This window comes from Ovis canadensis, chromosome 6 (assembly GCF_042477335.2).
Source record: "Ovis canadensis isolate MfBH-ARS-UI-01 breed Bighorn chromosome 6, ARS-UI_OviCan_v2, whole genome shotgun sequence".
NCBI classification, from domain to species: Eukaryota; Metazoa; Chordata; class Mammalia; order Artiodactyla; family Bovidae; genus Ovis; species Ovis canadensis.
The window spans coordinates 85,964,568-85,985,012 of record NC_091250.1 but is presented as its reverse complement, the minus strand read 5'-3'; the positions used below and the strand labels follow the sequence as shown (position 1 = coordinate 85,985,012).

The 20,445-nt window shown below is 36.6% G+C and overlaps 1 protein-coding gene across 2 annotated transcripts in view; it reads left to right on the top strand.

The window, feature by feature from the left end:
* CHIC2 (cysteine rich hydrophobic domain 2) overlaps positions 1–20,445 on the top strand; it is a 59,254-nt gene that overhangs the window by 12,856 nt on the left and 25,953 nt on the right. Inside the window, exons 2-3 of one of the 2 annotated variants that reach the window (XM_069594146.1) lie at positions 16,848–16,902; positions 17,048–17,203. In XM_069594146.1, coding sequence (XP_069450247.1) covers positions 16,848–16,902; positions 17,048–17,203 — 211 coding nt within the window. The remainder of the gene's footprint in view (positions 1–16,847; positions 16,903–17,047; positions 17,204–20,445) is intronic. The other variant, XM_069594147.1, reaches the window with a different exon arrangement.

The following is a 20,445-nucleotide window of genomic DNA, read 5'->3' as shown; positions in this document are numbered from 1 at the left end:
CTTTCGGGGCTCCAAAATCACTGCAGATGGTAACTGCAGCCATAAAATTAAAAGATGCTTGCTCCTTGGAAGAAAAGCTGTAACCAACCTAGACAGCATACTAAAAAGCAGAGACATTACTTTGCCAACAAAGGTCCATCTAGTCAAAGCTATGGGTTTTCCAGTAGTCATGTATGGATGTGAGAGTTGGAGTTTAAAGAAAGCTGAGTGCTGAAGAATTGATGCTTTTGAACTGTGGTGTTAGAGAAGACTCTTCAGAGTCCCTTGGACTGCAAGGAGATCCAACCAGTCCATCCTAAAGGAGATCAGTCCTGAATATTCATTGAAAGGACTGATGCTGAAGCTGAAACTCCGATGCTTTGGCCACCTGATGCAAAGAACTGACTCATTGGGAAAGACCCTGATGCTGGGGAAGATTGAAGTTGGGAGAAGAAGGGGACAACAGAGGATGAGATGGTTGGATGGCATCACTGACTCAATCCCAACATGAGTTTGAGTAAGCTCTGGGGGCTGGTAATGGACAGGGAAGTCTGGCGTGCTGCAGTCCATGGGGATCTCAAAGAATCAGGTACGACTGAGCCACTGAACTGAACAGAACTAATGTTCATATGTGTTGTCATATTGACAGGAAAATAAAATTCTTTTGAGTCTATAGATTTGTATGGGTTGAGTGTCTCAGAGTCCAGAATATCCAAAACTGAGTTTGTATTCTTCCCCCGAAATCAGCTCTCAAGTGTAGCCTTCCCCTTCTCAGTTGATGGCAGACCTGGTATCCTGTTTGCTTAGAGTAAGAAAAGTCTTTTGACACATCCTTGATGTCCCTATTTTTCTTTTACTGCATCTAATCTGTCAAGAAGTAAATCTGTTGACTCTGTCTTAAAGAAATATCCAAAATCTGACCACTTTTTGCCATCTCTGTACTGCTGGCGTGAGTTGTCCTTGTCTCTCTTCTGCCTTATATTTCATACTTTTCTTCACCCTGCTCCCACCTTTGCTTCTCAACCTTTACAGTCTTTTTGGTACATCTGCCACAGTGATTCTTTTAAAACACAAATCAGATCATGTCTCTTTTCTGTCAGAACTCCCCATCTTCAGAATTAAAGTTCCTTTTAATGGCCTGTAAGACCCTACCTGATGTGGCCCATTATTATTTCTCTGACTTCTGCCGTTCTTCACTTGTTTACCCTAGCCTAGTCATACGCCTCCTTTCTATTCACTGAATTATTCTAGGCACACTTCTGGCTTTGCACTGTTTGGTTCCACTTTCTGAAATATCCCTCTGCCCCAGATACCCAAATGGCTAGCTCCTTCACCTTCTTCAAATCTTTCACAATTAGCTTAATGAGTCCTATTCTCCTTTCTACTTAAACTTTAAACTCATCTACCTCCCCTTACTCTGTACTTCTCTTTTTTCATAGTGCTTCCTCTGTCAGAATGTGAGATAAGCCACACTTGGTAAAGAGTACAAACTTTAGCAAAGAGGAAAACTCTCAAACTTTGTTGACAGAAATAAAGTTTTAAAACTTTCTTCCATTTTTTTTGTAGTAGTTGTTCTACCTATAAAATGTGAATCCAGAAAACTTTGCTATTTTTTTTCCTTAAAAACTTTGTAATTGCATTTGACCTTTGGGCATAAGCGACCCTGAGAACAGGTTGTTTTACGTGAGGCAAATAAACCCAGAAAATTTGCTTTCTTGAGATAGCATATCTAGTTGACATCTGAACCAGGGTTAGAATTCAGGCATTCTGTTTCTCCATTGTGTTGCTCTTATATTTTCACCACAGTAACTTCTTTGTGCCTTTCAACCTTTGTGTTACCTGCATGGATTCCTGGCCTCATGCTTGCCCATATTAGCTCCAACTGTTTAATTTTTCCTAGCTTTCCTGAGGGGCTTCTGTGGTGGCTCAGAAGGTAAGGAATCTGCCTGCAGTGTGGCAGACCAGGGTTCAATCCCTGGGTTGGGAAGATGCCTAGAGAAGAGAATGGCTACCCATTCCAGTATTTGTGCCTGGAGAATTCCTTGGACAGAGAAGCCTGGTGGGCTTCCTGAACCCAGCACCTCTCTGTGTACCCTGTTTCCTCCACATTACCCCGACCTTGAAGAGGCTGGCAGGAAGTTGGAATAGCTTTGACAGTTAACATTAGTTTTATCATTGGCTGTTTTATTTGCTAAGCTGTTTGAAGAGGGTGTTTGTGAAGTCATTGTGATCTGGACTTTCTCTAGTTTATCATTATCTATAAAAAGTGAAAGTGAAGTCTCTCAGTCGTGTCTGACTCTTTGCAACCCCATGGACTGTAGCCTACCAGGCTCCTCCATCAATGGAATTTTTCAGGGGAGAATACTGGAGCGGGTTGCTATTTCCTACTCCAGGGGAACTTCCCGACCCAGGGATCAAACCCAGATCTCCCACATTGCAGGCAGACGCTTTACTTTCTGAGCCACCAGGGAAGCCCTCCATCATTATCTATAGTGGACATTAATGATAATATTGTCAACTTTATTAGAAGAGTGATAACCGTAATAAAAACATAGCATACATTTGCATTGTTTTATAAAAATAAAAGCAGTTAAACATATGGAGTTTATGCAATGCATTGTTGGTGGTTTATGTATGTGAATTCATTTAATGACTTAGAGGTTATTATTATCCTTGGTATATAAATAGGGAAACTGAGGCTCAGAAAAAGTAACTAACTTGCTCGGAGTGACACATCTAGAAAAGGCAGTGTCAAGATTTCAGTCCAGGCAATCTGGCTCCAGAGTCTTGTTTGCTTAATTGCTTTTATTGAACCAGAGCAGCAAACTCAAGTGTTCTCTATATAATTCATCAACAGAAATACTTACAGGAAAATCCTACATATGTGGGGATTTTAGATACAAATGTGAAAAGCTCAAAACCATATTTTTCCCCCTAGATCCATATGAGAATGTTAACATTGTATGTTATTTTTTAGTACGTTCTTGTAGTTTATCAGCATTTTAAAATTTATTTGGCTACGCTGGGTGTTGCAGCTTGTGGGATGTTTAATTGCAGCGTGTGGAATCTTATAGTTGCAGCATGTGGAATCTTATAGTTGCAGCATGTGGAATCTTATAGTTGCAGCATGCAAACGCTTAGTTGCTACATGTGGGATCTAGTTCCCTGACCAGATATTGAACCTCAGGCCCCCTACATTGGGAGCATAGAGTCTTAGCCACTGGACCACCAGGGAAGTCCCACGTGTTGTTTTTAATTTTATAATTTCTGTTTGATGGAAAAAGTTTTTTTCCCTCCAGTTCTCAAATGTTTTCTCAATTTAGAGTTTCTAGTTCAAAGAGATAAATGTTTTCTTTGCTTACAGAGAAAGTTATTAGAGGCATTGTCCAGTAGTAGAAATTACCCAGGCTTGGGTTCAAGAGAATAAGGCTGTAGGCTAGATCTTACATGTTAATTAGTTATGATACCCAAATTATTTGCATTCTGTGCATCAGTTTGTTCATTTGTAAAATTAAATATTTGGACCAAATGATGGTGTAGTCCCTTTTAGCTCTCAGATTTAGAGATTCTATTGTTGTGGAATTAGGATTTTTTTTTTCTATTTAATTTCCAAATTCTTTACAATTTATATAACATATATTTATACTTTAAAAATCCTTGAAGTATGCTCTGAAATACACTTTAAACTAGTAGAATTATCTTGAAATCTAAACATGTCAATTGTGTGTATATTTCCTTAGGCAAGGTTAAAAATAAAAAACTCCTTTATCTACTTTTTTTCAGGTTTAATACTTCTTCTAATTCTAATAAAAGCGTAAAGATTATTAGAAATTGAAAAGTAGTATTTCCCAGTGAAGCAGAAAGTAAGTCATCTGTTATCACCAAGAGGAAAAGGTCATTTAATATTTTGATGTATTTGTCCCTAATAAAATATTTGGTTTAAAGTACAAATGAGTAATTATTGAAGTTTTGGAGAACATGAAATTGTGAAAGTGAAATACCACCCATAATATTATTGCCTAAGATTAATCACTATTTTGATAAACTTTTTCTGTTTTTATGTTTATGTAGATATTTTTGTTAAAAAATTGAGACCATACTTATAAAGTACTTTGTATTCCGCATTCTTCATTTACTATACTGGGAACATTTGCCAGTGTTATTACAGGATCTTACATAGTCTGAAGTATTAGGCTCTATTAGATTTCCAAGAACAGAAACACTCAGGGGTCCTTTCGTAGTGCAGATTTTTTGTAAGACTGCATGGAGACTAAAGAAGACAGGAAACTGTGATTGCATAGCCAGACTTCAAGAAGACTGGAATATTGTTGTTTTGGATAATTGAGTGCAGCTCTGGTGATGAAGTTATTGTGTCATTTTTCTCAGCAGCTTGTGTCCGTTGGTCTAGTGGTCTGTCACAGCGACTTACCTTTCAGTTCTAGCTTCTGCTATTGCCACAAACTGGCAGACCTTTTTTTCCTTTTATCTTAACAGTTTCTGCTTACTGTTGGCTTCAGCCTATTCTTTTTTTAAAATTTGTTTTAACCTGTACTTACTCATAACTTTACTATATCTTGGCTTTCGTTTCAGCTTCTTGTTACCATCTGTTGTTTCTTTCTCAGATACATCAAGAAAGAGGATCAAATTGAATTAGTTAATGTTGTCCAGGTTGGGTAGCCCTGGCCATCCCACAGCCCAGGAGCTAGTTATTCTTAAAGCAAATGCCCATTTGTGATCTAATTCACCAGAGTTCAGGGGGATCCTAATAAGGCATGCAGAGTAACAGGTTACTCTCAAGTGTAAATGGTTTTGAGCTGTGTAGTATCTTTCAGATTAGTGTATCATAATTAATTTCATACAATTGTAGTCTTTCTACTGGTTTAAAACTTTCACTGTTAAAAGTAGCACTGCACTCAGAAACAAGGAAAATAAACAGCACAAAACAAAATTGAACTCAGATTGTTATACTTCATTTATTTAAAAGGCAGAATTCACTGAGTTCAAAACATATTTTAATTCAAAATAACAGTGCATCTAAGAGACATTAATATGAGGAGATACAGGAACACAGAAGAATTAAAAATCACAGTTAAAAAGGATGAGATTATATGGACTAGAACTACAGAAAAGGTTGAAATGCATCCAGGAAAGCTGATTAGTGAACCCCAAACTTCTTTTTTACTTGTGATAACATACCTAGTTAATACCAAATAAAAGATTCAAATATAAGAAATTATGTTGATGTTGTTATATGTTATAAAATACTTTTAGTATATTTGCTTATATATCTACTGAAAAATAGATCCTATTTTAAGAAACAACAAATGAAACAAAATGTGTTTAGATCTCCCTCACCAAAATAACACTTCCCTGGTGGTCCATTGGTCCCTCCTCAGGAAACTAGATCCCACATGCCACAACTAAGACCCAAGGCAACTTAAAACAAAACAGAAAAACAGGAAAACACTGCATAATACTTGGTTATTCATTAACGTATCTGTGCCACTGTAATGAATTTTTTTAAGATGCTTTGTGTGTATGTGCACTCAGTTGTGTCTGACTGTTTGTGACCCCGTAAATGGTAGTCCAGGCTCCTCTCTCCATGTGCTATCAAATTGTGTGCTTGAAGGGTTTATGATTTTGTAAGGTTTTCTCTTTTACATTCTAGATCATATGCTATGTGTATGTTTTTGTATTTTTTGCTTAGCAGTATATTATATGTGCTTTCCATATTATTAGTTTGCAACTTCATTTTTAATAGTTGTCTAGTATTCTCTTATGTTGAAATACTGTAGTAGTTTACTTAGTATTCTCAATATTTTATTTTGTTTATTTTTCTCTACTGTGAATAAAGTTTCAGGAAACTTAATTGTGCATATAATTTTATTCACATTTCAGATTATTTTTTAGGCAAGATCCCTGAAAGGAAAACTTACTGTACCAAAAATATAAATATTTTTAATGCCAAATTAATTTCTGGAATGACTGTAATAATTTATAGTTCACTGGCAGTACATGGATATTTTCCATCTTAAGACCTTCTTGCCAACATAAAATGTTTTTTAGTTTTATCTCATCTGTTAGTTTCTGTAGCTAACTAAATTAAGATGCCACCCATCTTGAATTATATCTTAAAATTATTAAGTGCTACTTCCAGTTTTTTGGATTAATAAAATGTTAGGTTATTAGGTTGAATTCAGCTTCCTATCCATTATTCTTCTTTCAAGCATATTGAATTATTATTTTAAGAAATTTGACCTTTTTATTACTGTCCATGGCCAATTATACTTTGACTTAGAATAAAGTAGATTATTATATTTAAAAACCTCAAATTTGAAGGAACATAATGGATAAAAGGAGTAATTTCTAATGCTGTCAATTTAAATTGAAACATGTCACTTTCATTGCTAACAAACCTTACCTCCTGCCAAACTTAAAGTGAAAAAACCAGCCCCTCTCCCCCAACCCTCCTGCTGAACTAGAGCTAAGGTAGTATCAAAACTAAGTAACTTATGTCACATCAAAATCATTAAAGATGGTATTCTGTAGTTAGCAAACATGAAGTATGTGGCTTTTCTTGTCCATTTAATAAAAAAGGATGGTTTCATTAAAACTTTATCTGACAATATTGCTTTGGTTGGTGTAGAATAGATTTAAAAAGCAAAGCTTTGGCAGAAATAAAAGACATAGCAAAGAAAGTATTTGCTGTAAGTAAAGTGGCCCTTAGAAAGCATCACTACGAACAAAGCTAGTGGAGGTAATGGAATTCCAGGTGAGCTGTTTCAAATCCTGAAAGATGATGCTGTGAAAGTGCTGCACTCAATATGCCAGCAAATTTGGAAAACTCAGCAGTGGCCACAGGACTAGAGAAGGTCAGTTTTCATTCTAATCCCAAAGAAAAGCAATGCCAAAGAATGCTCAAACTACCGCACAATTGGACTCATCTCACACGCTAGTAAAGTAATGCTCCAAATTCTCCAAGCCAGGCTTCAGCAATACATGAGCCATGAACTTCCAGATGTTCAAGCTGGTTTTAGAAAAGGCAGAGGAACCACAGATCAAATTGCCAACATCTGCTGGATCATGGAAAAGGAAGAGAGTTCCAGAAAATCATCTCTTTCTGCCTTCTTGACTATGCCAGAGCCTTTGACGGTGTGGATCACAATAAACTGTGGAAAATTCTGAAAGAGATGGGAATACCAGACTACCTGACCTGCCTCTTGAGAAACCTATATTCAGGTCAGAAAGCAACAGTTAGAACTGGACATGGAACAACAGACTGGTTCCAAATAGGAAAAGGAGTATGTCAAGGCTGTATGTTGTCACCCTGCTTATTTAACTTATATGCAGAGTACATCATGAGAAACGCTGGACTGGAAGAAGCACAAGCTGGAATCAAGATTGCTGGGAGAAATATCAATAACCTCAGATATGCAGATGACACCACTCTTATGGCAGAAAGTGAAGAGGAACTAAAAAGCCTCTTGAAAGTGAAAGAGGAGAGTGAAAAAGTTGGCTTAAAGCTCAACATTCAGAAAACGAAGATCATGTCATCCAGTCCCATCACTTCATGGGAAATAGATGGGGAAACAGTGGAAACAGTGTCAGACTTTATTTGGAGGGGGCTCCAAAATCACTGCAGATGGTGATTGCAGCCATGAAATTAAAAGATGCTTACTCCTTGGAAGAACAGTTATGGCCAACCTAGATAGAATATTCAAAAGCAGAGACATTACTTTGCCAACAAAGGTCCATCTAGTCAAGGCTATGGTTTTTCCAGTGGTCATGTATGGATGTGAAAGTTGAACTGTGAAGAAAGCTGAGCACCGAAGAATCGATGCTTTTGAACTGTGGTGTTGGAGAAGACTCTTGAGAGTCCCTTGGACTGCAAGGAGATCCAGCCGTCCATTCTAAAGGGGATCGGTCCTGTGTGTTCTGTGGAAAGAATGATGCTAAAGCTGCAACTCCAGTACTTTGGCCACCTTATGCGAAGAGTTGACTCATTGGAAAAGACTCTGGTGCTGGGAGGGATTGGGGGCAGGAGGAAAAGGGGACGACCGAGGATGAGATGGCTGGCTGGCATCACTGACTCGATGGACACGAGTCTGAGTGAACTCCAGGAGTTGGTGATGGACAGGGAGGCCTGGCGTGCTGCAGTTCATGGGGTTGCAAAGAGTCGGACAGAACTGAGCGACTGAACTGAACTGATACCAATAAGACATTCCCTACTCTGGTAATCAAGTTGTTTGCTAGGAGAAAACATGCTCTGTAAGTAGGACTCAAGGAAAAGAGTGTTTTCAACTATTCTGTAAAGAGCAATCTTATCAGTAGAGAAATTTGGATTACATCCTGGATTGTAGTGGTTTGAGTAATGAATAGGAGGTGAGATAAAGAGATGAATGTGGAAGACTTTTTCAAGACACTGGGTGATGAAGGTAAAGAGATGGATGCCATCATACGTTGAGGGAGAGGAAAATAGGAGTTTAGATTCTCAGGCTGAGTAGACTTAGGCAATTTTGTAAGCTTCGTGTAAGGAGCCCCAGAAGAGGGAGAAATGAGTAGATTGCAGAGGAGACTGAACGAGATGCACCGTAGCAAATGATTAGCTTGCCTCCATTGAGAAAGATGATAAAATTACTGAAGTGAAGTGACGTTGCTTAGTCATGTGTGACTCTTTGCGACCCCATGGACTGTAGCCTACCAGGTTCCACCATCCATTGGATTTTCCAGGCAAGAATATTGGAGTGGGTTGCCATTTCCTTCTCCAGGAGAGCTTCCCAACCCAGGGATTGAACCCGGGTCTCCCGCATTGTAGGCAGAGACTTTACCCAGGGAATAGGTAAATCTAAACATGAAAGGGAGAGAAGGCAAAGCAGCTTTTTATTTCACTGGTCTTTTTCTCTTTGGTTGGAGTTAAGGAACTATGGTTATCTGCAAAAAGAAAAAAAGTGGGTTGTGAGGATAAGGCTGAGCATACAGAGGAGCAGTTGTGAAGTATGGAAAAGGAAGCTGATTATGAATGGTTTAAGATTGTTACTGCATTAATCTAACTGAAGTTAGATGTAATTTATGGTTGTTGTTTTTTTTCCCTAATGTAGCTCCAGGCAGTGGAAATTGAAGGGAAGAATGTAAACATTTCGATTGGATTGACAAAAGACCCTCTAGAGGTGCAGAAAATAAAGGGTTCTTTTTGAGTATGGTTAAATGATTGACTGTGTTCTGGCACGTAAAGAGAAAGTAGAATCATAGGGAGCAGATTTAGAATGGAAAAGCTAGGAGGAGTAGTAAGGAAGAGTGGGTTACAACCAGACACCAGGAAACAAATTTAATAAAAGTGGAATAAATGAAATGAGTGATGGTTTAGTGATAAGAGGAGAAATTTACAGTTCTGAATTTCAGGATATAATTCTAAGTGTTGATGTTGGTTGCTGATTTAAATAGAAGTGAATTTCCTCAGAATAGATAAGGTCAGTTAATAGTTAGATTTTGGTGCTGAATATTGAATTATTTGGGATAAAGACAGGAGTTGTAGAAAGAAAAAACTGTGACATAAATGTCTGTATCCTTAGAGAAGGTGAAGTTGTGCAGAAAAGAACATAGCAGATTTGAGACTGCTATCCTTAAAAAGCCTTGTTTGCTGTGTTGGTTTTGGTTGGTGTCTGAGAACTTGTACTTTGGAAGTGTTCCCAGTATGCCCAGAATTGATAAGAATGGCTCACTGTGCCTAAACTGTTTGTCCAAATAACGTGGTTTATACTGAACGTCTGCTTTCCTTCTGGGTGTCTGGAATTTTGGTACATACTAAGTCCAGGGGGCCTCTGTGACTAGTCCCTGGTAAAAGCTTTGGTACTGACTCTCTAATGAGCTTTCCTGGTAGACAACATTGTATATACGTTGTGAAAACTAGTTCCTGGAGGAACTAAGCACATCCTGTATTATTCATTGAGAAGAGATTCTTGCAGGGTTGTTTCTGGTTTCCTCTAGACTTCACCCCATATCCTTCTTCCCTTTGCTGATTTTGCTTTGTACCCTTCTGCTGTAGTAAATCTAGCTCTGAGTACAACAATAGGTTGAGTCCCTTGAGTCTTCCTAGTGAATCATCAAACCGGAGGATGATCTTGGGGATCCTCAACACAGAGGGAGTGACCTGGAATACTGAAAATGATGAGGCTTGGAACAATGTGAGAGTCATGTGCATCAGAAGAGAGAACAGTGGAGTGGAAGTTTGCAGTGAGGAGTTAGTGAAATGTAAAACACTTTTCTGGCTTGGAAATTTATTTATTTAGCAAATATTTTGAATATTTATCAGGCACTGGGCCAGACATTTAGAATATAAAGGCAGTTAAGATATCATGCCTACCTATAACCATCTCACTGATTATCAAGGTAGGGAATTAGGCTTATGAAATTATTATAATGAGACATGATAATTGGCTATGCAGGAGAGAATATAGTCAAGTATTATGAGAACATGGAAGATGGAGTCTGGAAGATGGACTCCAGAGAATGAGCTGTAGTTAAGAATTTCTAAGGAGAGATTGTCATTTCATAGGAGAAAATATACGTATTTAAGGTATCCAAGTAGCAGATCAATAATTAGAGGTTCCAAAGTTAAATATTAAAAGAAGTTTGAAAAGGGTAGGATCTATCATGTAAAGAGGTTCTGAATTGGATGAAGATGAGAGTGCAGGGTAGCAGATTAGAGTCGCTTACTCTGAGTTTTGGCTGTAGATTAGGAATGAGGCGACAGTGATATGAAAGTAGGTCGGGTATGAGTAAAAGAATCCTATTTCAAGATTCCATTTAGACTTAGGTGTAAAGTTTCAGTCCCTTTGCAGAACTTCACCAGATATATTATAAGAACTTCTAAGAACTTTCAAAATTACCTCAATTGATATAAAAGTAAGAATTGGAGGGATTTCCTGACAGTCCAGTGGTTAGAACTCTGCAGTTTCACTGGCACGGGCCCAGGTTCAATACTGGTCAGAGAACTAAAATCCACTGCATCCCCCACCCCCACACACATGCAAAAGCTAAAAATCGGCCTCATAAATGCTTTCTTCCTTAAAAAATTTCTAAAAAGCTATGCAAGCCTTCCTTTGTAGGACTTTGTGATCATGAAATGTTACAGAGAAGGTGCTGAATAGTTTGATTTGAATGAATTCTTTTTCTCCAAGTTCTAGTAGATTGTAAACTTGTAATATATAAGAGTAATACAAGCTAAGTTTGATGTGTTTTATCTTTTTGCCATTCTTTGAAAACAGTTTAAATCTTTTATCACTTCTAAAGCAGTGCTTATTTTAACAGTGATTCAGGACAAAATGTTTCAGGTAATAGGAATAGACGTAGATGTAGCTCAACTCAGTTCAGTCGCTTAGTCATGTCCGACTCTTTGCGACCTTATGGACTGCAACACCAGGTTTTCCTGTCCATCACCAACTCCCAGAGTTTACTCAAACTCATGTCCATTGAGTCAGTGATGCTGTCCAGCCATCTCATCCCCTGTTGTCCCCTTCTCCTCCTGCCTTCAATCTTTCCCAGCAACAGGATCTTTTCCAGTGAGTCAGTTCTTCATATCAGGTAGCCAAAGTATTGGAGTTTCAGCTTCAGAATCAGTCCTTCCAATGAATATTCAGGACTGATCTCCTTTAGGATAGACTGGTTGGATCTCCTTGCAGTCCAAGGGACTCTCAAGAGTCTTCTCTAACACCACAGTTCAAAAGCATCAATTCTTCAATGCTCAGCTTTCTTTAAACTCCAACTCTCACATCCATACATGACTACTGGAAAAACCATAGCTTTGACTAGATGGACCTTTGTTGGCAAAGTAATGTCTCTGCTTTTTAATATGCTGTCTAGGTTGGTCACAGCTTTTCTTCCAGGAGCAAGTGTCTTAATTTCACGGCTGCAGTTACCATCTGCAGTGATTTTGGAGCCCCCCAAAATCAAGTCTGTCACTGTTTCCATTGTTTCCCCATCTGTTTGCCATGAAGTGATAGAACTGGATGCCATGATCTTAGTTTTCTGAATGTTGAATTTTAAGGCAACTTTTTCACTCTCCTCTTTCACTTTCATCAAGAGGCTCTTTAGTTCTTCTTCACTTTCTGCCATAAGGGTGGTGTCATCTGAATATCTGAGGTTATTGATATTTCTCCTGGCAATCTTGATTCCAGCTTGTGCTTCATCCAGCCCAGCATTTCGCATGATGTACTCTGCATATAAGTTAAATAAGCAGGGTGACGATATACAGCCTTGACGTACTCCTTTCCCAATTTTGAACCAGTCTATTGTTCCATGTCCATTTCTAACTGTTGCTTCCTGACCTGCATACATATTTCTCAGGACGCAGGTCAGGTGGTCTGGGTAGTCCCATCTCTTGAAGAATTTTCCACCATTTGTTGTGATCCACACAGTCAAAGGCTTTGGCATAGTTAATACAGCAGAAATAGATGTTTTTCTGGAACTCTCTTACTTTTTCAATGATCCAGTGGATATTGGTAATTTGATTTCTGATTCCTCTGTCTTTTCTAAATCCAGCTTGAACATCTGGAAGTTCATGGTTCACGTACTGTTGTTGAAGCCTGGCTTGGAGGATTTTGAGCATTATGTTGCTTGCATGTGAGATGAGTACAATTGTGCAGTAGTTTGAACATTCTTTGGCATTGCCATTCTTTGGGATTGGAATGAAAACTGACCTTTTCCAGTCCTGTGGCTACTGCTTAGTTTTCCAATTTTGCTGGAATATTGAGTGCAGCACTTTAACAATATCATTTTTAAGGATTTGAAATAGCTCAACTGGAATTCCTTACCACCTAGATGGAGCACATGTCTACATTTTCTTTCGAACATCTAGTGGACTGATAGGTAGTAAGTTTTGAATAGTAATTAAGACAGTTTTTGGTAACACTGTCAGTCTTCACTTTCTTCTTTGTTTCTTCTCTCTTTCCTTGTACTTTTCCCTGCATTTTTCCTTCTTCTTTTATTGCTTATGGCTACAAAGGACACTTGTTAAAATCCACAGCTACTGCTTGTCTCCAACAGCAACATTCAAAGCTAGGGAAAAAGTCATCTATTAAAGTAATATGTTTTGAAGTTAGTTTTTAAGGTGTTAATGGTAGCTTATAGCAACCATTTTGTTTTCTTTTATTTATATACTGCTGGTTATTCAGCCTCTTTTCTAAAGTAAAGCAAGACTCACTTCAGGTAGAACAGCTGATAGCATTTGTTGTGAATAATTCCAGCTTTCAGATGAAAACTAGAATTTTTAGAAAACTTATATCTGCCACTGTGAGCTTGACAACATCCCAAAACTTTTGATGAGATTGGTAGTTAATAGTGTGATGATTCTGATATCACACAATGACATGTATCAACATTTGGAAATCCGTATCACTCAATCTACCAGTGTTTTCCAAGGTAGAGATATATGAACTTAAAGAATCAGGTGTGGGTAAAGAAAAAAAAAAGCTAATTAAAAAAAAGATATACAGTGGATTTTAATTTAACAAAGTATTAAAAGTTCATTGATAAAATTTTTTCCACCTTGCAAAAAATTCTTAATAAGCTACCACTTATCAAGTGTTGTTATAATAGCAAAGAGTATACACAATTTTTCAACTACATATCTGGTGAAATTCAATTTTCTTAATAAACATTAACCAAAAGAGCATGGGGGATTACCTGCTGGCTCAAGTGGTAAAGAATCCATCTGCCAATGCAGGAGACATGAGTTCCATCTCTCAGTTGGGAAGATCCCTTGCAGTAGGAAATAGCAACCCCCTTCAGTATTCTTGCCTGGAAAATTTCTGTGGACAGAAGAGCCTGGCGGGCTGCTGTCCATGGCGTTGCAGAGTCAGACACGACTGAGCACTCACACACACAAAAGAGCGTGTCACTACTGACTGAATGCAGAAAGAGAGGTAAAAATTCATCTGTCTCCCATCGTTGGACATTAAAGAGATGTGTGAAGATATCACTAAATTAACGTTTTTGGCTTTGAAAAATATATGTCATAAAAACATTTTCGTTAGCATACAGTGGACTCATTTATGAAAAAATATTTTGAATGTTTTAGGGGTTTCAGTTCTAATGTATAATCCAAAATAGTGATAAATATAAATTGCATAAACTTAAGTTCAGTGAAGTCCTCAAGGGTTTAAGAGAGCAAAGACATCCTGACACCAGATGTTTAAATATAGCAGAGTACAAATGGAAAGGGTGCCTGGACATCATGGCTCGATCTGCCTGTAATCACGAAGTACTTGATTCAAATCTAAATGTCTTTTAAAGACTTTTAAAAGGAAAGCAAATTGCTGTTGGGATTCACTTCTGTGGCCTGGGGAGGCTCCAAGCTCTTCAACAGCAGTATCTTTTTGACACTCTATAGGTATTCTTGTTCAGAAGGTGGGAAACCACAAGTGAGGAAAAATCATTGGCACCAAGTTAAAGGCTGGTGGCAGAGCTAAGCAGTCCCATCTATTGTGAACATGTCATTCTTTTAGGGGCTAGATGAAGAAAGAAGGGTTATTATCTGTCCTTAAGACACATCAAAAGTATGACTGAAGAGGGGAGTGCCTAAGGAAAGTCCTTGTAACTGCTAGTTCTTACTCAGAAGAATAACTACTAGCTTGACTTAAAAGGAACCTTGACTTACAGGAACAGCAGGGCAATTAGTTGGTAGTGCTCCCTGGATAAAGCATCAACACCCAGCCACTCAGCCCTATTGTAGGGGATATCCAGTCTTGGGAAAGAAAGGAAATTGATGTTTATACTCATGCTGGACTGCTCCCTCCAACATAGCATATTACCTAGCAAACTATTGGTATTTGATAAAATTCTGTTTTAAATATTTAAATATATTAAATATTAATGGCTGAAGATGGTAGGGGAAGACACTTATCTTTAGGAGACTTGGAGGTATCTGGTTGTTGCTTTTCTAAAAAAATTTCAAAACCAGTTGAAAGGAGATGGTTAATTGCAATAATAAATGTGATTGAAATGAAACCTATTGATTGAAGGAGAAAGTCATCACACAAAAGGAGATGACACAAGAGATGGAAATGTATAATTTAGAAGCCAATACTCAGTAAATATTTGTTGAATTATATCTTCTCTAAGAGAAATAGATGAAAAGGAAGTCCATTATCTAGAGACCTCAGAACTATGGGCAAGCACTGTATACCTTTTCCTCGTGCTGGGACCTTTGCAATTGGAGGTGAATTATCTATAGGGGCAATCTCAGGTAGAACCACATTGTTCTGAGGCCCCTATATTGAAAAATAGGTTTAACTCAGAGACTTGGAAAGAGAATATCACCAATACCAGAGTTACATTAAATAGTAATGGTTTACGTTTAGTGTGAAGAGAACTTTGTCTTGGACCTAGGTAATTGTATTGTAGTTTTTCCCATAAATAGTATCCATTGTTTATAAAAGACATATTGATGTTATTTCAATGCTACTATTAAATAATTTTTGAAAGTACTTTAAGATGATGACAGGATGGTCTCTGATGCCACCATCTAGATGTTGTGGAGAAGTCTAGGTCATGATGCAAATGATAGCCTGACCCACAGAAGTGCTGTGATTGACTTGCACACGATTTTAAAGGTGGGAAATTTTGCATAGAGGTCTGGTTTTCTAGCTCCTCCTAGAAGAAGAAAGTCATGCAGACTGTCAGCGTTAGGCCTGCATTCTAGTGTGACAGTAGTCAGCTGGATCTGACTCATACATTCACACAATACCTGGCCAGTCTCCACCACCCCTTACAGCCTTAAGACAGACTACCTACTTAATTTCTCTCTGTGGCTTCACTGATGGTTGAGTCAGAAACCTTAGCCAGCTCTTTCATACAGAATATCCCAGGGGATCCCTCTTATCAGTGCCAACTATTTAAGATGCAGTCTTGTGTATTCAAGACTGGCTGCTAAGTGTATTTTAAGCATTTTCTTCACGAGAAAAAAAATACGTGAGGTGATGGATATGAACTAGTGAGCATAACTGTGGTAATCATTTCACAGTGTATGCATGTATCAAATCATTTGGTTGTATATCTTAAACTAATACAGTTTTATGTGCCAAGTAAATCTCAATAAAACTGGAAAAAAGATTTGGCTCCAGAATCCAGTAAAAAATTACCATATATAAACACCTCAATTTTATTTCCACGGTGCAATCTGCTGTTACCAATGTGTCTATGAGTGTTTTTTTTTCTTTCCTGCTAACTTATGCAAAGAAGTAGTCAAGTGCCCAGTCAATCTTCATGATCTGTGCAAACATTTAAAAGCTTAAAGATGTTAAAATGTACTACCTTGGTTTCATTTCTTTGGGAATATGTATAGCAAATGTCTTAGTATTTGAAAGTTAAAGTAGCCATGTTGTTCCAAATATTTTTAACATTCTGTAGGTATAATAGCAGTAGATATGCTGGTCTTAGGAAATGTTATTTGCATTCTGAGACAAGTAACTTTTTTGTTGAGTATTAACAAAATGCTCTTGACCTAAAGAGTAATTAATAGCAGAAATTTTAGCTTTCTGTTACTTAATTGCAAGAATCTTGGTAATTTTGACAAAATTGGACAGTTGTGTTGTTTTCCGTTTCATTAATATTTGGCTCACAAAGATAACTCCAAGAAAAGTAATGTCTATATATATTCTTAACCTGTTGTATAAAAGTTTTGATTCAGCTGCAGAATTGTTTTTTGTATTTCATAAATTGCTAATTATAATGTCTTAAGCTTCTATTGTTATTCTGTGTATAAAGTTATAAAGTTGTGCTCTTATTTACTTGACCTTTTATTAAGTTAAGTGGTTTATTTTTTGTAACAGTGACATATAATAACATTTTTCTTTTTTTTTTTTTAAATATAGATTTGGACTGAGCAACAAATTTGAATCAGAATTCCCCTCTTCATTAACTGGAAAAGTGAGTGTCAATTATTTAGACATTATTTATATACCTCAAAAATAGTCTTTTCCTAACAAATTAGAAAAAAATTTATGTTAGAGAGACATGTTTATTGACATTAATATTTCAGTATTGTTTGTTATTTCTTAAAATTTTTCTTTAGGTAGCTCCTGAAGAATTTAAAGCCAGCATCAACAGAGTTAACAGTTGTCTTAAGAAGAATCTTCCTGTTAATGTACGTTGGCTACTTTGTGGCTGCCTTTGTTGCTGCTGCACTTTAGGTTGCAGTATGTGGCCAGTTATTTGCCTCAGTAAAAGAGTAAGTTGAACTATATATTTTAATTTAAATTTAGAAGTAGACAAGCGAGATCTTGCACTATCTAGTTTTTATTTTTTGTATTGAATGAGTCACTATTCTGAATAATAAACAAAAATAATTTGATCCAGTAGAGAAGTGATTGATCATATACTGTTATATTCAATAGCTATCTAAAAATAACATGTAATTTTTATGATATAAGACATTACGTTAGAATAGAGTACAGCCTTATCTATATATCCATTGATGATGGTAATTGAAAATTTGTATTAGGGTCTGCCACTTATCTCTGTGACCACCTAGAATGTGTTTCCTAACCTCTTGGAACTCTAGTTGACATATCTGTAAAATGGCAATATTTATCTCCCTACTGAATAGGACTGTTGTAAGGATGAAATAGTGTTTGTAAAGGTTTTAGCTGATAGTTCAAAGTAAGTCTAATAAATATTGATAGCATTGTTACTGATCTATAAGATAGTACCTCAGAGAAAAATGGTGCAATGCTTGTTTTTATTTATTAAAAGTGTGGAAAATTTGATTTTCTCTTTTTATTTAAAGAGTTTTTGTTGCTCTTATTTTACAAGTTTCCTGTGATGAAATAGTAGTCTTATAATCTGAAAAAAATGATGGTGGTAGTGGTTTAGTTGCTAAGTTGTGTCTGACTCTTGCGACTCCATGGGCTGTAACCCTCCAGGCTCCTCTGTCTGTGGGATTTTCCAGGCAAGAATACTGGAGCAGGTAGCCATTCTTTCTCCAGGGAATCTTCCTGACCTAGGAATCAAACCCAGGTCTCCTGAAGTGCAGATGGATTCTTTACTGACTGAGCCACCAGGGAAGGCGAACAAATGATCTAAAGACTAATAATTTTGACTGCTTATAATAAAAAATTTCCAAGATGTGGGTAGAGGTATGGCAAATCAGTACAGATTGAATGTTACATTTTTTTGTTATAAAGCTTTAAAAAATTATGGTAATTATATGTATAAAGATGAAATACATTGGAAGTGAACGAATAGTTTTGTGTGGCTACATTTCATTTTGTTATCAAATAATCATAAGAAATATAGAAAAGCAAATTTTATTTGTTCTTTTTTGTCTTAAAAAATAAGATGTATATTCTACTGGAAAAGGTTTTTAACTAGTGCATTTTATTGATAGGAAGCCGATACTGCCTTGTAATAGAATTGCTATTGTAATATTTAATTTTTTATATTCCAAGAGTATTTCTTTTTTCCCTCCATATAGTACTCACCAGATCATCTTCCTACCGTAGATTAAAAGAAAAAAATCTGATTTTTCCTGTATCCACAGTTGAATTTGTAGCTCTTGTAGTTAGATCCCCTCATTCCCTCCTACTCTTTGGGCATTTCCAATGCTTATGTGACGGCTGTAACTTCCTTGCTTGGTTGGTTGCTGTTATTTAACCCAAGGAATTAAAGAGTATTATTACTATAGAAACCTTTGAAACAGTTTTTTTTTATTTTTTTAATGAATAAACAAGATATTGTAATGTGTGCACAGTGTAGGATTTAGAAAACAAAAGAAACTTCCTACCCTTTTCCGTGCATTCTTAGTAACAAGATCATATTTTGGATGCTTTCATTGAATTCTTTCTTATTTGAGACATAAGGTAGATTGACTTTTTTAGGTTATTTCAGTCTGTAGTTTCAGAAAGTATATTTCATTCAACTTTGTATTATTACCTCTGAAGTCTTTCTTGTATATATGTTTATGATTTAATTTTATGTGGACTCTGCTGTCCAGTAGGCATAAACAAATGATGATTACTGGTTAAAAAGCTGTTTCCCTGTCATGGGTATAAGCTGTTACATAATTGGAGACAGTGACCTTTCTTGCATATATGAAGGGTGTTAGAGGCCCTGAAAAAAGGGATGCTTTGTCAGATGGGGGTGAGATTTAAAGCTGGGATTTTTAACCTTTTATTTATCATTTTATTTGCCCTTTTCATCTTACAAAATAAGACAAAGTAAGCTATAAAATGTAAATAAGACCACATGATATTAAACTCAAGATGGACCCATAGAAATCAATAGAACAGAACCGATACGTAGAAATCTGAGAAGCATTCTCTTGTATGGATATAATTTGTTTATCCATTTGCCAATTGAAGGACATCCTTTGTGAGATATTTAACTTGCAAATATATTTTTCCAGTCTGTAATTGTTTTTTCATTCTCTTATGTCTTTGGCAGAGCAAAAATTTTTTATTTTAAGTCCAGTATATTAATTTTTTAAAAATTATGTGTTTGTCATCATATCTAAGAATTCTTTGCCTAAATTAGAGTCACATTTTTCTCCTATGATCTTTTCTGTATTTTATGACCCATTTTGAATCCATATTTGTATGGGTGTGAGATAACAGGTCAAAATTCATTTTTTACATATGACTTCAAGTTTTCCAGGATGTTTTGTTGAAAAAAGTATCCTTTTCCTGTAAATTGCCATTGTATATTGTCAAAAGCCAGTCAACCATATTTATGTGGATCTATTTCTGGACTCTATTGATTTTTATGTGTCTATCTTGATTTTAATACCATGTGGTCTCATTTGTAATAATTTATAGCTTTAGAGTATATGTATTTGCTATAGTGCTAGTTGTTGTTTAGTTGCTAAGTCATGTCTGACTCTTGCACTCCCATGGACTGTAGCACGTCAGGCTCCTTTGTCCATGGGATTTCCCAGGCAACAATACTGGAGTGGATTTCTATTTCCCTCTATCTTCCCAACCCAGGGATTGAACCCGAGTTTCCTGTACTCTCAGGCAGATCCTTTCCCGTGGAGCTACCAGGGAAGCCCCGCTATAGTACTGTACTACTACCATGAAACTATAAAGTATTATAAACAACGTGTGTGTGTGTGTTTGTAGTTTAGTGCCTTATAGCTTTACAATAAATGTTGAAATCAGGTAGGACAAGTCTTCTACACTTCATTCTTCTGTTTCAAGATTGTTTTGGCTATTCTATTTTCATTTTCCACACAGATTTTAGAATCAGCTAGTCTTATCTTTTAAAAGTTACAGTTTGATTGGTTTGAAATTATAAATCAATTTGGAGAAATTTGACATCTTTAACAAGTCTTCAAAACCATGAATGTGTTATGATTTTGAAGACTTGTTAGTCTTCATTTATTTAGATCTTTGATTTCTTTTTTATCAGTATTTTCTAATTTTTTGTGTAGAATGCAGATCATGCACATATTTTATTAGCTTTATGTGTATATGT